The sequence below is a fragment of the Stegastes partitus genome, unplaced genomic scaffold (assembly GCF_000690725.1).
Source record: "Stegastes partitus isolate 25-593 unplaced genomic scaffold, Stegastes_partitus-1.0.2 Scaffold236, whole genome shotgun sequence".
NCBI lineage: Eukaryota > Metazoa > Chordata > Actinopteri > Pomacentridae > Stegastes > Stegastes partitus.
Genome location: NW_007577967.1, coordinates 12,336 through 29,613, shown reverse-complemented (window position 1 = coordinate 29,613; position 17,278 = coordinate 12,336). Strand labels below are relative to the sequence as shown.

Genomic DNA, 17,278 nt, shown 5'->3' with positions numbered 1-17,278 from the left:
GAGTTCCTGTGCAGCGAGGCCATGGCAGCTCTGGGGATACCCAGCACCCGAGCAGCCTCCCTCGTGACCTCTGACCTCTACGTCAGCAGAGATCCTCTCAACAGTGGCCGGCGCGTTCAGGAACGCTGCTCAGTCGTCCTGCGTCTCGCCCCGTCCTTCATCAGGTTTTCAGACAAACAAAGTGTTTTATAGTGCTGTTTGTAAAAGTATGGATGTTCTGTTAAGACTCTTTTTCCTTATTGTTTTAAGGTTTGGATCTTTTGAGATCTTTCTGGGCAGAGATGAAGTCTCAGGCCTGCAGGGTCCCAGTGCAGGGCGCCATGATATTCGTGCTCAGCTGCTGGATTATGTTGTTGAGACTTTCTATCCTCACATTCAGCAGGCTCACCGCAGCCGGACGGACAGGAATATGGCTTTTTTCAGAGAGGTTAGAAATGCCACACACTCAGCAGCCTGGTCTCCTTTCAGCTTGCTTGGTTTCATGCTGGTGTTTTGTCATTTTGTCTCCAGGTAATGATGAGAACTGCTAAGCTAGTGGCCCAGTGGCAGTGTGTTGGTTTTTGCCATGGCGTCCTTAACACAGACAACATGAGCATCCTGGGTCTCACTCTGGATTATGGGCCCTTTGGTTTCATGGACAGGTAGGCTGCAGAAAGTGGAAGGCGACACTATTTATATTTTCCATTAGATGACTAGATAGTCTGACAAATGGCCTTCAGCTCCACTAAATGATTGTTTTTTCCAGCTCTTCTTAAATAAACAGCTCTGAAAACCAAATAGCAATCTGTTTTGACTTGTAGTAACTTAAAGCTACATTCTATGCCAGTGTGACTTTGATATTAGACATGAAAACTGGACCTCTATGTGTCAGGTTTGATCCAGATTTCGTCTCCAACGCCTCAGACAAAAGGAGGCGCTACTCGTACCAAGCCCAGCCCTCTGTGTGCTGCTGGAACCTGGCTCGTCTGGCCGAGGCGTTGGGCTCTGAGCTGGACGCAGCGGAGGCAGGAGCTATCCTGGATGAGTTTATGCCCACATATAAGGCTTCCTACTTGCACAACATGAGGCTGAAGCTGGGTCTTGTGAGAAAAGAAGAGGCAGAGGACGACGAGCTCATATCAGACCTGCTGCGCGTCATGCACAACACTGGTGAAGAGATGGCTGGAAAGATAATCATGCAACTTTTTCTGCGTCTTCTGCTTCTTGCAGCCTCATTGTGGTACCTTCATATCATGTCGTTGCAGGTGCTGATTTCACCAACACCTTCCGCCTGCTGAGTCGCGTCCCCTGGCCTGAGGAGGGCGACTGTGAGAAGGAAACCGTGGGGCCCGTGGTGGAGCTCATCCTACAGCAGTGTGCCTCTATTGAGGAGCTAAAGGTGGCTAATAAGCCAACAATGGAGAACCGGTGAGGGGGTGTATGGTGGTGGGGTGTGTGTTTATTCAGAGAGCGGCTATGACATGAATGTAAAGTCTGTAGCTGCCCCACCATATACTCCCAGTGAATGGACATCTAATCCTTGCTGTCTATTGTGCAGGTTTCAAATGATTAAATCTTTTTTGTCTGTTCTTTTTTCTATATGCTAGCATTTTGGGAGACAGTCTTACCAAGACAATATGTAAGTCAGCTGTGAGTTTTGTGACAAATGGCTGGATTTATGTGGAAGATAGCAGCAGATGTGCATGGAACAGCATGCAGTGGAAGTGTTGGATATTCTGGCCAGTTTCGAGCATCCCAATCTCCTCTGTTTTTAGTGAATTGGCGATGATTCTGTCCATGGCACAAACCAACCCGGCCATGTTTGGGATGGTGGCAGACAGGCCAGATGTGGCTCAACAGCTGGCGTTAATGGGCCGCCTAAAGGAGCTCCTCGAGACGGATCAAGATGAGCTGAAGAAAAAGCAGCGGGATGACTGGATTCGCTGGATTAGCCAATACAGGTAAGAAAAAAAAAAAGTGAGCACAATAGACACCCTGTTAAAGAACAGAATGTGTAAGGTGGCTGATATTACACATTAAATAACTTTATTCCTGTGTGAGAAGCTGAATCTGACCTTTACAGAAGGATTGTTTTACATACATAATATACAGGAACTAAGTCCATCCTGTACACAGTATAAGAGGAAAGAGCAAACCTACTTCTGTTTGTCTGTTGCAAATTTAAAGCTGCTGCACTAATCACTAACTAACAATAACTGTATGTAATGTGAACTAGACAGAGAATTAACAGTCAGTGCAGTTCCTCTCTGCACCACAGTGCTTTTTAGTATCTGTGCACTACAGGCGGCAACTTTATTGCTTTGGTTCACTGTCACTGATCTTATTACCCCTTTTTTCCAGCCACAGCAGACAGATTAATCCGCTGTACTCTTCCAACACTGCACCAAACAGCAAACACACAAAGTTATCAACAAGCTGGTGAACATAGCAGAGCGGCCAAAGAGCCAAATATACTTGATGGAGACCAAAACACAGTGAATTAAAGTTTAAAAATGAAAAATGTTGACTTTCTGTATCTGTATCTGTTGCATAATCGCAACAGGCTAAAAAAAAAAAAATGTTGTCATTGTCAGGAGCCGTTTGGTCCGGGAGTGTGACGCCACAAGTGACTTGTCCCTCGTCAAAAAGGAAAGACTCAGAGTGATGAACAGCAGCAACCCCCGGGTGGTTCTACGCAACTACATTGCCCAGAATGCAATTAATGCTGCAGAAAAAGGAGACTTCGCTGAGGTCAGAGAACTTCTGTGGTTAAAGTTTGACTGGTTTTGTGTTGAGGCCTCCATGTGAGACAAGAAACTCCATAAAAGTAGCTGCTGATCTACAGTATCACAAGGTCTCCACCCAGAAAACTGGTTAGCAGGTTTTATTACAAATCCTGAATCAAAAACCCTGAAGTAATTATGCTTTCTGCTACACAACCAATCGTAATCCCAGGAAGTGATATGCATGATAACTTTTAAGGTAGGGCTGATTTAGGATCACCTCATTTTGAGCTTTATCTACATGAAAGTTTTAAGCCTAATTTTAAAAGTAGAGAAGGTGTCTGCCTCCTGATACCATCTCTGCCTATTTTACTTTTGGAAACTCTTGGAACAATATTGTATTATTTTTACAGATGCATTTATTAGAAAAATATGGTATTTTTAGTCTTTAAGATAAGATAGAATTTGGTCATTATAGTGTTTTGTAAGATAAAAGAAAGATTTTAACTTATTTTCCTGACTTTAATGGCAGAAAAGAAAGAAAGAAAAGAAAAAGAGAACAGTAAGTGAAGTGCTATAAGTGAGTTCTATTCATATATATTATATTCTCTATATTCTTACTCTGCCACTAGGTGGAGGAAAGCAGCCATCAGTTGTTCAGATGCACAGACATCACTGGACTCTTTCTTTCTCTTTGACCAGCAGATGCTGTCGTTGACTTTAGTGAAAGTGGAAAAGCAATGCTGCTTTCTGTTTTCTATTTTTATGGGATTCAAATCTTGTTTTATGTATGTCAAGTCTTATTTAATGGACTTGTATTTAATGATTATCTTATTTGCGCCTTGTCCCACAGATCGAAAGAGTTCTCAAAGTTCTGGAGAAACCATATTCTGATCCCGAGCCTGACACATGTGGTGAAAAGGACCATAAAGGGACGGAGCTCACCGCCACCTACGATGGGAGGCCTCCTGCCTGGGCACAAACAATTTGTGTCACCTGATCCTCGTAGAGCCTCCCTGGAAGCTGAAGGAGAGAGGTCTGTTTTGATTGGTGGACCACATGGGCCATAGTTATCAGAGCAATCTATGGTGTAGGTGGGAAGAGAATTACTGTTTTGGTACCAGCCACAGACTGCATAGAAAAGATGGACATATGACATGACATCACCGTTTTGAAGCCACAGGTTCAGCATTTGGCTGTCTTGGTTTTTTGAAAATGAACATGAATCTAACTTAGAGCTCGATGACATCGTTCATGCTAAGACAGTAGCAAACTCTCACAAAGTAGTCTTGCTCTTTATCATCTATTTGTCCTTTCAGTGGGACCACAACTTACAAAACCAACATCAAGCTGTATTGAAAAAGCCTTCCATGTACCAATTGACCCCATAAACTCATTTGGAAAATATTTACTGAGGTTACAAATCAGTTAAGAAGTAGGGCCATTTGCTCATAGACTTCTATACATTCAGACTTCTTTTTGCAGCCACAAGAGTAGCCCCCTGCTGGTTGTTGGACAGAATGCATATTTAAGGCACTGACACATTGGCCAGACTTTGCAGCCCAGAGGCTTCGTCCATCTTTTATATACCGTCTATAACAGCAGTAACTCAGTCATTCTCCATTTCCACCTCAGACTTTCTCTCCTACTTCCTAAAGGGAGGATGATATACAACCCAGTGTGTTCCAGTGTTCATTGGTACAGGATTAGTTTCATGTCTGTGTGAATCTAAGTTCCAAAAAAAATCTGCAAAGATAAATAATTTAATTATTCGCTGGTATTTTTCCTAAAACTGAAGTTGATGGAATGAGTAGAACATGGAACTTTAACTTACCGTAATGCATAAACCAACACAACGGTCACACCTACGAGAAGTCAGCTGCTGATGAAGTATGACGGCTCAGATGGCCAGTCACACAATGACCTGTCTGGGCCTGAAACACCGGAAACACATGAATGTCAGTGCTTGTAAATTCAAATAAAATTGAAACTAGTGAACACAAGCATAACTGCTGAACATGATGTGATTCATGGCATGTTTGTGACAGTTTTCTTTAGTGTTTTCAATAAAAGATAAGGTGTTGTTTGTCATAAAGTTGGGTGAATAACACTGTTTGTAGGTTTATTTCATATATTTAATCTCCACTGAAAGGTTAAAAAACATTCTTTAAAAAGATATTTCCTCTTTTGGTGTTTGGCTGATGGATGTTAAACAGTGAGCTGCAAGGTGGAACAGGTGGTTAGCACCATCGCCTCACAGCTAGAAGGTCGCAGGTTCACATCCCAGTGAGGACACCCGGAATTTTTCTGCATGGAGTTTGCATGTTCTCCCCGTGCAGTGTGGGTTCTCTCCGGGTTCTCCGGCTTCCTCCCACACAGTCCAAAACCATGCTGAGGTTTATTGGTGATTCTAAATTTTCTGTAGGTGTGAATGTGAGTGTGCTTGGTTGTCTGTCTCTAAGTGTGGCCCTGTGATAGACTGGTTACCTGTCCAGGTGAACCTGTCTTCACCCTGAGTCAGCTGGGATAGACTCCAGCCCCCCATGACCCTAGTGAGGATTATAGTTAATAGATGGATGGATGTTAAACAGTGCTCACTGTCTAACATAATAATGCTGATATTCATATTTTATTTGTATAGCATTTATCAAAGCAAAGCTATAAACTACTTCACCTAACAAACTAAGAAAGTAAAAGGGAAATTAACACCAAACAAGCTAAATTAAAATTAGAAATGGCAAAACCCAAAGCATTCAAAGATGACATAAAATGACATATAAACACAACTAAATATATACAAATACTAGACAAGCCACAAGCCAGAAAATGTGAAATAACAAAACCCTTAAACAGACTAACAACTAGAAGCAGAAAAACATGTTTTCAGCTTAGAGTTAAAAGAAGCCCCTGACTCAACCTGCTTTATTTCCTCAGGCAGGATATTCCAGAGCCTATGGGGCTGTTGTTTCAAAAGCTCTGCCTCCTTTAGTCTTTCATAAAAAAATCTGGAACAGACAGAAAGACCCTGTCTGGGGATTTCAGAGTGTGAACTGGAAAATAAAAACATCAGCGAACTGGGGAGAGCTTAGAGATCAATTCTAAAAGGTACTGAAAGCCAATAGCTGAACTAGAGTAATGTGTTCAAATCTAGTTAAAAGCCTGGCAGCAGAGCTCTGTACTGACTGCTGCCTGTCAACAGTTTCATTATTTAATCAGGCACAAAGGCTGCTACAGTGACCCAAGTATAAATACATAAATACAAGTTCATGGCATATGATTTACGTAACTTTCATACTCATTAATACCTCAGCATTAACTATGTTTTTCACTCATCTATTCAGATTTACCCTTTAATTGTCATCCATTTCTGTAAGGTTTTATACAACTTATGGATGCAAAGTTTGCACTGGAGAACATTATTATGCTAATCAATTTCCTGGTACAGAAAAGCTCATATAACAACAAAGAGCTGGTTTAACCCTCTGCGTGTACCATTCATGTTGCTGCAATCAGAGCTTTAACCTGCATTTCTTGTTGTGTTCTTGTTTCAAATGCCATGCACTCATATCACAAGTGAAACCACTTCAAAGACCTTTTCAGGAAGCATACATGCACACTGGAATTAACAGAATAGAACCAGAATAGAAATACTTTCTTAATCCCCAAGGGGAAATTAGGTTGTTACAGCACAAAGATAAAGTTACCAGCACCATAAATACAGATAAATAAGCAAAATAAACAATGAGAAATATAAAATGCAAAATGTAAAATAAGTGTAACATGTCAAGTAGAAGCAGAAAAGTCCTGTGTGGAGTGTAGGGCAAATAGCAATGTGCAACAAAACAAGAGTACAACAGAAGAGTGCAAAGGGCAGTTTCATTGACAGAACCAGATGCTACAAGGCTGAGAGCTCTCTGCCAGCCAGGACTGATGAGTTGAACAGGGTTGAACATGAGCGAATGAACTTTGTACAGCTATGTGTGTAAGTATATGACTTATACTGCAATCACTGTGTAAATCATCGTAAAGAACAGCCTGGTGGGTATTACTGGTACAAAATGCCACTTCAGAGGTTGTTTTCTTTGCATTGAGGTCAGCAGACTGCACCCTTGTAAAGAGAGACAACCTCCTGCCTGAGATCTGTATTTGCCTGTCAAAAGAAGAAAACAAGCATTCCTGTGGAGGTCATACTCATTCAACTCAATGATGGAAAAATCTGCAGTTTTTCTCTTTGTGTGAACATCAAAACAGGAACCTCTCTGTGAATATGAGACAGAATAAACCTGATTACATTATATGATACTCCTCAACATCTCTTTTTTAAAACCTCAGTCTTTGGGGAAGTTTTACTTCACTATTTTGACTTTCATACCATAAGCAGACCTTATGTCCATTTCGTACCACCTTCACTGGACTGGCTGAACTTGTTTTACCACCTATACTATAAAAACAAACACACTCTTGCGGAGAGCTGATAAGAGGGACAGGAACAATGAATTTACTGTAAACTAGAGTTGTTTAGTCTGGACACTGACTCCAGTTTCTATCTGATAACATGGCTATAAAGCTCAGTTAGCTCAGGAGGAACAGGCGAGATGACGACAGCTACGCCAGCCTACACAAGCTCAAAACCGAAAGCGTTGCTGCATTTGAACCTTGCATCAGTTAGAGGATGGACACGCAAGAACAAGACAGGTTGATCAAATGAAATGGCGTCGGTTAGAGAGTTGCTCTTTGCTACTTTGGAAGAGCTGCTTGCTGACCAGCTCAAGACTTTCCAGTGGTTCCTGGCCAGTAATGTCCTTGAAGGATTCGATCATATTCCAAGAGCCCGGATAGAAGACGTCGACAGGACGAGTACTGTGGATCTTTTAGTGAATACGTATGGCTATGATGGTGCTGTTACTGTTACTGTGGATGTACTGCGGAGGATGAAACTCAAACTGTGGGCTGAAACACTACAGGAGAAGTATGCTAAAGGTAAAATAAATTTTAAAAATGTAAAACTTAACTGTTTAGTTAGTTAGTTGGTCAGGAAAATAGCTTGGTTACATAACAGCTATCTCTTCTCTCTATTTCCTTATCAGTTCCCAGAAACCAAGAAGGCAAAGGTAAGATTAAAAAAAATGGTTAGCAGATTCAAACTCATATATCTATGTGTAAACTTAATATTTAAGTGACAAATTTTTAATGGTTCTTTCACTAGAAAGCGACCACCACCAAATCCAAGAAAAACTGAAATCCACTTTGAAGGAAAAGTGCCAAAACATTTATCAGGGCAACGCGGATGAAGGGGAAACAGTGTACCTGAACAAAATCTACACAGAGCTGCACGTGATCGAAGGAGCCTATGGAGGCTTCACCGAGGAGCATGAGGTCAGACAACAGAGGTCTACCTACGTGACAACAGAAGGAACCACCATTAAAGCTAGCAACATTTTCAAACCCAACCAAGAGAAGCGAATCAGAACCGTGCTTACCCAGGGCATACCTGGGGTGGGTAAAACTGTCTGTACGCAGAAGTTTACCCTGAGCTGGGCAGAAGGAGAAGAAAATCAGGACATCACCTTCCTTTTTCTACTTCCTTTCCGGGAGCTAAATCCCAACATAGGTGAGAAGGATTTCAGTCTGATGCAGCTGCTCCATCAGTTCTTCCCTGTGATTAAATCTCTTGAGAAGCTGGGAACAGACTGCAAAGTCCTCTTCATCTTTGACGGCCTTGACGAGACACTTCTCCCCTTGAATTTCAAACACAACAAGGTCTTGAGAGATGAGACCCAGCCCGCCTCGCTTGATGTGCTGATCACAAACCTCATCACAGGAGATCTGCTCGGCAATGCGCTAATCTGGATCACCTCCAGGCCTGCAGCAGCCGGCCTAATCCCTCGGAAGCACATCCACCAGTGGACAGAGGTAAAGGGCTTCGCTTATGACCAGAGGGAGGAATACTTTAAGAGACACTTGCACGATGATAAACTTTCCAGCAACATCATCAACCATGTTAGGTCGTCAAGGAGCCTCTACATCATGTGTCAAATACCAGTTTTCTGCTGGATCACTGCCACCGTAATGAAGAAGATGCTGCGTGACAACGTGACCGGAGGTATGCCCAACTCTCTGACCGAGATGTACGTTTACCTCCTCCTCTGCCAGACAGACCGGATGACTGAAGGTCATTACCCGATGAAAAGCAACAACGTTGTTTTGAAGCTAGCGGAGCTGGCGTTCCGTCAACTGGAGAAAAAAAAACTGGTCTTCTATGAGGCTGACTTGAAAGAGTGTGGCATAAATGTCGAAGAAGCCACCATCTACTCAGGAGTTTGCACTGAAGTCTTCACTATGGAAGGAAATAGGAAACGAGAAGTTTTTAGCTTTGTACATTTGACCATCCAGGAGTTTCTGGCAGCTGTGTATGTCCGTTACTCATACATGCAACGAAAAGAAAATGTTCTTCTTGGATACCTGAAAAGAATGTCAACAAAATTGCTGCCCAAGTCTGTATTCAGTTTTCACAAGATTGCCATTGAAAAAGCCTTGGAGAGTCCGGACGGCCACTGGGACCTCTTCCTTCGCTTCCTACTGGGACTTTCACTGAAGTCCAACCAGGAGCTGCTAAGTAGAGTATTGCATTTGGATGGAGACGGAGAGGAAGATGTGGCAAAAACCATCCAGTTTATCAAGGAGAAGATCAATGAAGAGCCAGAAGCTAAGCTCAACTTGTTCCACTGTCTGAGCGAGCTCAAAGAGGAATCTCTAGTGCAGGAGATCCAGAGATTCATGGGCTCTGGGAGGCTCACAGCTAAAAAGCTGTCTCCAGTCCAGTGGTCTGCTCTCACTTTTGAGCTGATGACTTCAGATGCAACCGAGGAGGAGTTTGACCTGAAGAAATACATAAGATCAGAAGAGGGGATTGTGAAGTTGCTGACTGTCATTACTTCCTCCACACGTGCTCTGTAAGTTAACCCACATAGTGATGTCCTTCCTTGTTAGTTTCAGTTGATCTGTGTGATAATGCAGATGTTTTTGGGCCTTGTCCTGAGTGCTTTCTTATCCCATAATGAATGAAACAATGAACAAACAGAAATGTGTTGCTCATGTATTGTTTTTCTAGGCTAGATCGCTGCAACCTCACTGTGAACTGCTGTGACGCTTTGGCTTCTGCACTGAGTTCAATATCCACACATTTAAGAGCTCTAGACCTGAGTGACAACAATCTGACGGATTCGGGGGTGAAGCTACTTTCTGTTGGCTTAAGGAGCCCACACTGCAAACTGAAGAGCTTAAGGTCTTGTTAGAATTTTTTTTACAAGCCAAATATTGCCCAATATATTGCACAACATATCCCTGCAAACAGCAACAACTTCTTGTGGTTGTAAGACTTGCAGTCTGGGTTTACTATTCTTTGCTCTTATAAATGCTACCTAATTATATGCAGTCAACTTATAGTGCAAGTGGATCTGCATTCTGCTAGTTTGCAATAGTAAAAGAGCTTTTTATTTTCTTTATTTTAGATTACATAAGTGTAAACTGAAAGGAGACTGCTGTGAAGCGCTGGCTGGTGCTGTCAGCACAGAATCCACCTGCCTCAGAAACCTGGATCTGAGTGCCAATGACTTCCATGAAGCAGGACTGAAGGCTCTTTGTGTGGGACTGTGCAGTCAACACTGCAAACTGGAAACACTGAGGTTACACTTGCTTCTTGCTGACAAACTTTAATTATTTGCTTGGACTGGAACTTATTCCAAATGAATGCTCTAAGAACAAACAAACATTTTTTGTGAATCTTCTTTTGCAGGTTGAACCAGTGCAGCCTGAGAGAGAACTGCTGTGCAGATCTAGCTTCAGTTTTAAAGTCAGGCTCATCTCACCTAAAAACTCTTGACCTGAGTAGCAACAACTTGAAGGATTTTGGTGTGTCTGAGCTTGCTGATGGACTAAAGAGTCCCCACTGTGCACTGGAAACACTCAGGTCAGTGCATCCTCTGTAAAACTGACTGTCCCTCTGTTATAGCTATGGAAGTCCAGTTAGTGTGGCTCATGGCCAAACACATTGCTGCAAGTCAAGGGTTTTGTGATTTATTCTGCATTAAAATGTGTTTGTTTAAAGCTGTGATAATCATTGTTTGACCACTAGGGGACAGAAGAATTCTTAAACAAGCTGATAGACACACAGTTTAACCCATTATCACCTCATAAAGTTGCTGTTAAGCAAGAGCGATCTTATACATCCAACTGTATTGTCCCATGAGAGTCACATTTTTGGCCATCCAATAAAATATAATATAGCTAGTTCTTTAGTTTGCAACTCAGTTATTGGAGCTGATGTAATACTAATGCAAAAATCACTAACTAATGCAGTTTTAGAGGTGTGCTAATTTTTATTTTTCTATCTTATTTATGAGTCCGTCATTCAATTATAAAAAGTCACTCTGAGTTCCCCTTAGGATCTCCGAGCTCATTGCATTAGTTTTATGGCCTGCATCTGTACTGTTTGGCCTCACTCCACTCCAACTGCTCCCATCAGTCTGTTTTCTTGATTCAACTGAGCTGCAAGGCACCAAATTATAGCTAGACAAAGTTATCAACTAGCTGATCAACATATAATTTATCAGCCCTAGAGACAGGTGTTTGGTCCGGAGTTAGTAATAAAAACAGTGTTAAGAAGAGATGTATTAGTAGATTTGCAACAATCGTGCAGAGAACGTTATCACAGAAAACAGTTAATGCAGTTTTAATGAGCTAAATGAAGAACAAATGAATAATTGAAAAGATAATCACATCCTCATTACTGCCATTACCACGAAGCAATACATGATACTTGTCTTTTAGTCTGATCTTATCATGTGTCTATTGTCACTATTCAAATGCAGTGGGCTGTAACTTCATTTGTAATTTTCCATCACCTGTCAGACTCAGCCAATGTGACCTGACTCAGAAAAGCTGTGATCCCATTGGCTCTGCTCTCAGCTCAGAGTCTGCCCACCTCAAAGAGCTGGACCTGAGTGGAAACAACCTGCACGGCATAAAGTCGCTGTGCTCTGGACTCACAAGTCAGCACTGTAAGCTGGAGACATTAAGGTGAGGACACTGAGGTTCAGTGGACACCAAGATTACTGTAATGATGCAGTTGTACAGGCAGCTGTGAAGTAATACTTCATAGTAATATATATTTTTTCTTTAAAATAAACAACAGCACAGTTCAGCCTATAATTTTAAACTTTGTGGGGTACCACCAGTTATAACCCGCATTAAAACAAAACACATTCTCACTTGCAGATTAAATGAGTGCAATCTCCAGGAATGCTGTGCTGATTTGGCCTCAGTCCTCAGCTCGGACAGCTCTCACCTGAAGGAGCTGGATCTGAGTGGGAACGACCTGCAGGACGCAGAGGTGAAGCTGCTCTGTGTTGGCCTGGCGAGTCCAGACTGTACGCTGGAGACATTAGGGTAAACTGGCTTTACATTAAGTTATACAATCTTCACTCCCTTAATAGTACCTATACAGTGCGTTTAGCGAATGTTACCCTGAAGAATGCTAATAGTAATAGTGTGAACATAAGAATCAATTGCAGGAGAAAGCATGAAAACACCTCAAAACTTCCAGGTGAAAGGTAGAAAAGATAACTAAGAGTTGTAGATAATGATATTATCATATCTGCATGTGCCAAAAATAGTGAATAACCTGTTTTTGGATGACACTAACACACCCTGCCTGTATACAGGCTGTCATTCTGTGGAATCACAGAGGAGAGCTGCCCTCATCTGTCCTCTGCTCTGAACTCCAACCCATTCCATCTGAGGCAGCTGGACCTCAGCTACAACTACCTGCACGACTTTGGAGCGAAGCTCTCTGTTCATCAGAATGATCCTCTCTGCAAACTGAAAAAACTCTGGTATGCATTAACTTTGTAAACGTCATTCCTTCTGAGGTTTAAATTTATACAACATTTGTTCTCTAATATCAAGAGCAAAGAAAATAGAGTCAAGAAAATTCCTGTAAATAAACAAAGTGAATAACATTTTACACCATGGCTTGTTAGGTTGGGTATTTCTTCAAATATGCAACATGTCTTGTGATTTAAAGTTTCATTTACTGATCAAGTTCCCCTTATTGGGCTGTTTGGTTCTATTCAGTTATGTAGCTGAACAGAAAAAATGTGCTGCAAGCATCATGAGCTGACATAAGTAAGCTGTAAAGCATCCAAGGATGAATTTATGTGTATCAAACATGGATAAAAAAAAATGAGTGTAACACTTGATTTTAGTGTATCTATTAATGATTAATGTTTTACATCTCTCTCTATCTACAGTGTGGACCATAATGCAGAATGTTACCTGAAATCAAAGCTGAAAAACTGTAAGTTGCATTTTCTGCAAAGTATGTGTTTTAATTTGGTTTACAACTAAACAGCAAAAATTAAACTGCTCTATAGCCTGTTGTGTTATTTGTCCAACAGATGGCAGGATTGGATATAACCTGACTATGGACTGTATGGCTTTAATCTCAACTATTTTTCTTTCTTCTCACCAAAAGCTCTGGCACCACTGTGTGGTGATTTGTGAGAGTGTAATTTATTGTAAATATGTAGAATGCTGAATGTACACTCCTCCAAAACACTGATAGAAGTCTAAAGCCGAAACCTGCAGGGCGTCAAACATTTAGAGGGTTTTTGTTTTTCTCTGTTTTGAGAAACCAGCTGAATCGTCTCTGCCTTTAAGAGGCACAATGACACCTAAAATTAATATCCAGTGATGAATAACAACTAAATGTACATTATTATTGGTGTTCATACTTACAGCTGTTTACAATTGTTTCTTTAACTTGACTTCACTGAAAGGCCTCATAGGCAGCCTAATGTCTACTTTTACTGCTTGCAGTGGTGACAGAAATCAAAGGAAAATGTAAACAAATGAACATATGCAATATGACAAAGACTATCTGACCCGTCTTAAAGTTTAATTATATTTTGTTCCTGAAATGCTCCCTGAATCCAGCCTTCTGTTGGGATCAGGATAATCCTGATTTCAGTCCTAATCTAACCAAAAGCTTTTGAAAAACATGTGGAGACTGTTTTGTCCAGATCTAAATCAAGACTGGATAATGTGATCGAGTATGAACTCAGAATTCAGAATAACTTTCGAAACAAATTCTAAATTAATAATTGGTTGTAAATTGTCGTTTAATCGTGCTTTATTGTTGCTCTATGTCCGTTACTGTCATCATCTGGCTTGGTGTCTATCAAAAAAGACTTCTAACCTCCAGGGACTTCAGAGTTGAATTAAGATTAAATAAAAACACCTTCAGCATCAATGCACACTGGCATTTGAAAGACTTTTGGGAACTTTATGTTTGCTACCTTTACGGCCCTGGACTTCATTGTGATTGGACATAAACAACAGTTAATAAAAAAGAATTCTAAAAGACTCGTATTTGTGTGTTGCACAGATGCATGCTCACTGACGCTGGACCCCAACACAGCTGCCAGGTCTCTCTTCCTGTACGACGGGGGAACCCAGGTGACGTGGACCAGGGAGCAGCAGCAGTACCCGGATCACCCCGAGAGGTTCGAGAGCGTCTCCCAGGTGCTCTGTCACCAAGGCCTCACCCAGCGCCACTACTGGGAGGTGGAGTGGCGAGGACACTGGGTGGACGTTGCTGTGGCGATGAGGAGAATCAGTCGCAGGGCGGGCTCTCACCTCTGCGGGTTTGGCTACACCAGCCAGTCCTGGAGTCTGTACTGCTCCGAGGATCACTACAGCGCTCAGCACGACCACGAGCCCCTGGAAATACCAGCACCGCCGTCACGCTCCCACAGGGTCGGAGTGTATCTGGATTGGCCGGCTGGCACCCTGTCGTTCTATAGCGTGTCCTCTGGGACCCTGAAACACCTTCACACGTTCTACAGCAACTTCACGGAGCCCCTCTACCCCGGGTTTGGGATGGAGAAGGACGACTGCTCCGTGACTATCTGTACAGTGGTGGACACGCAAGGAGTCGATTCTCAGTCTGTTAGTGCAGAAAGAACCTAAGTGATGGAGGAAATGGTGTCTTTCTGCTCAAAGAGAGTGAAAATAACGCTGATAAATGCTATGTAGTGATGTAGTACACATGAAATACTCTCTAAAATACAACCCAGAAGATAATACTGTACATATTTACCAGCATATAGTACCAGTCAAACATTTGGAGGCACTTACTCATTCAAGGATTTTAACTATTTTTTACGCTGTTTAACAAAACTGGAGACATCAAACTAACCGTTATGGGATTATGTAGAGAAAATGAAAGTGTAAACAAAGAAGCACGTGTTACAGGTTTTAGGTTCTTCACGGTAGAATCCTTTTGCTTTGAAAACAGGTTTGTTCATCCTCTCAGCCAGTTTCATGAGGTCATCACCTGGAGCTGCTGAGTACTTCTTGGCTGCCTTTCCTTCACTCTGCACTGCAACTTATCCAAAGTCATCTTAGCTGGGTTTAGTCCAGGTGCTTGTGGAGGTCAGGTTTTTGTTGTTCCCGATGAAAAATGGTCAAAACACAGAAACTGTGACCAAAAGTCGTACATTCACAACTCCAAAATCTAGATTTGTCCATCTTTTGAATTTCTTTGCCCAAGCAGTTCTGTTATTCCTCTTGGTCTCCATGGAAGGGGTTTCTTTGCAGCAGTTCCGACATGAAGACCTGATGCCTACAGTCTCTTTGCAACACTTGGTGCTCAGATGTGTCTGCTGCTTGAACTCTGGGAAGCAGTGCTGTGGGCTCCAATCGGAGGTGCTGTTGACCAGTGATTTCTAAGGCTGGTAACTACAATGAGCTTCTCCTCTGCAGTAGAAGAAACTCTTCTTTTCCTGGGATGCTCTTGAAATGAAAGTCAGTTTCAGCTTTGTTGAATTTCTCAGCACAGACGAACCTTCACGTCACGAGGTAATGACGGGCTGCTGCTGTTTTTCTGAGCTGAGCTGTTCTTACCAGAATAAGGGTTACTATAGAAGCTGAATAAGGCTCTTTGCAGTGTGGTAAGTCTACCTCAGCACAACATAATTGATGGTCTCAAAAACACACATCAATTTAAAACCACCATAGGTGATGCCCTTATGACCTCAGTTAAGATATTGCCATCAGTGCGAAAAGCTGTCATTAGGGCAAATATGAAACATACTCTGTGTTGTGTTATTTCTTGTTTAGCACATAACTCCACATGTGGTATCTAGTAGTCTTGATGTCTTCAGTATTGATCTATATCATAGGAAATGGTAATAGAAAAGGACAACCTTAAAGTATAATATAGTAAAGCCATGTAAATAAAGAGAATCGCTTGTTTCAATATAAATGTTTCTGTTAAACTGCCTGCGGTAAAGTTTTATTTCTAATGAAACCTTAGCCAACCCTATTATAAATGCGTCACGTTAGCATATGCTGACTTTATGTTCCAATCAAATGTTGTCAGTGAGCACAAAGATCATCCAACTAGTGGCAATTACATATTATCTCAGAAAAACAAAGGTCTTATGCTGCATGTTCCACAGCAACATTTTAGCTCCAGTGCTAATGCTGGTAAAGTGCTACAGCTCCAGTGCTAATGGTAGACATGGGGTTACCAAAGTCATTAGTGTAAACCATCTATGAAGCATGAATATCTGTCAAACCACCAAGCAAACCAAGAAGATCTATTGGATGAGTAAAAGATTTGTCTGCTGGGGGGATTACATGCACATTTAGAGAATCATCAAAGTTATTAGCAGTATTAGTCAATTACGTCACTACCAGCATGGGTGTAGACTTGAACCTTGGGAGGGAACATGTTCATCAGGTTTCTGTTCAGTTTGATCTCTATGAAAACACTGTAACAAAGAATATGTAGAATATTCTTTAAAGAACAGTTCATATGCATGAACTAACATACAGTGTACAATTTCCAATATAAAAAACAGCTGCAAGTTGTTGAGAACTCAAATAACAGCTCTGACTGGTTTTATAATCATCAAGCTAATGGTAGCTTTATGAGTTAGATGAAAATGCAACCTTCTGTTATTTCTGACACCTTTAAAAAATAAAAAACAATAAACAAAAAACACAAGCCCAGTAAAAAGGTCTTAAATGTGCACTTGATAGGTACATTCTTAATACCTTGATAAAAGAGGAGGCCTAAAGCTGCTGGTAAAATTGAGCAAACCACACGTTGTTGGAGCAAACCATTAACAACTGTCCAAGTGCGCTTAATAATATTACAAGCTCCACTGCAAAATATTTGAAGATAGTTTAGACTGATGTGATTTGTGGATATCTGTATCTGAACGATAATGTCAGTAATGAGCCCCAGACCAACCCAGTCTCACGACAATTTGTTAAATAGTCACGAAATGTAATCTATTGTTTCGTGTCCTGGGACACGATTTGCCGACTTTTTCATGTTCCCCAGTATGAATGTCAAACCAATACATTTCAACTGGAATTATCTTTCATGTCTTTTTCCCCATCAGACAGCACATGTACTGTTTTGTTTTTGTCTTTCTTTTCTTCCGATAGTCAGGCATGAACCAGTTTTCCTGTTATGGCCCGTTCACACTAATAACTACAGA

At 41.5% G+C, this 17,278-nt stretch overlaps 2 protein-coding genes across 2 annotated transcripts in view; both read left to right on the top strand.

Annotated features, from left to right (window-relative positions):
* selenoo2 (selenoprotein O2) overlaps nt 1-3,962 on the top strand; it is a 7,208-nt gene extending 3,246 nt beyond the window's left edge. The window contains 8 exon segments of the mRNA XM_008281526.1: nt 4-164; nt 250-427; nt 511-641; nt 872-1,149; nt 1,245-1,407; nt 1,755-1,940; nt 2,574-2,730; nt 3,556-3,962. Coding sequence (XP_008279748.1) covers nt 4-164; nt 250-427; nt 511-641; nt 872-1,149; nt 1,245-1,407; nt 1,755-1,940; nt 2,574-2,730; nt 3,556-3,702 — 1,401 coding nt within the window. The 3' untranslated portion in view covers nt 3,703-3,962.
* Nucleotides 3,963-7,354: 3,392 nt separating this feature from the next.
* LOC103357120 (NACHT, LRR and PYD domains-containing protein 12-like) lies at nt 7,355-16,046 on the top strand. The gene is made up of 11 exons (XM_008281525.1): nt 7,355-7,682; nt 7,790-7,813; nt 7,909-9,655; nt 9,814-9,987; nt 10,214-10,387; nt 10,498-10,671; nt 11,613-11,780; nt 11,979-12,149; nt 12,425-12,595; nt 13,013-13,059; nt 14,149-16,046. Exons 1-11 carry the CDS (start codon nt 7,412-7,414, stop codon nt 14,730-14,732), a joined length of 3,705 nt encoding a protein of 1,234 aa, XP_008279747.1. The 5' UTR covers nt 7,355-7,411; the 3' UTR covers nt 14,733-16,046.
* Nucleotides 16,047-17,278: the final 1,232 nt, after the last annotated feature.

Coding starts and splice junctions, on each gene's coding strand:
- LOC103357120 (XM_008281525.1), top strand. CDS start 7,412: ATGGCGTCGGTTAGAGAGTTGCTCTTTGCTACTTTGGAAGAGCTGCTT. Junction 11,781..11,978: donor TGTAAGCTGGAGACATTAAG/GTGAGGACACTG, acceptor TCTCACTTGCAG/ATTAAATGAGTGCAATCTCC. Junction 13,060..14,148: donor GAAATCAAAGCTGAAAAACT/GTAAGTTGCATT, acceptor TGTGTTGCACAG/ATGCATGCTCACTGACGCTG.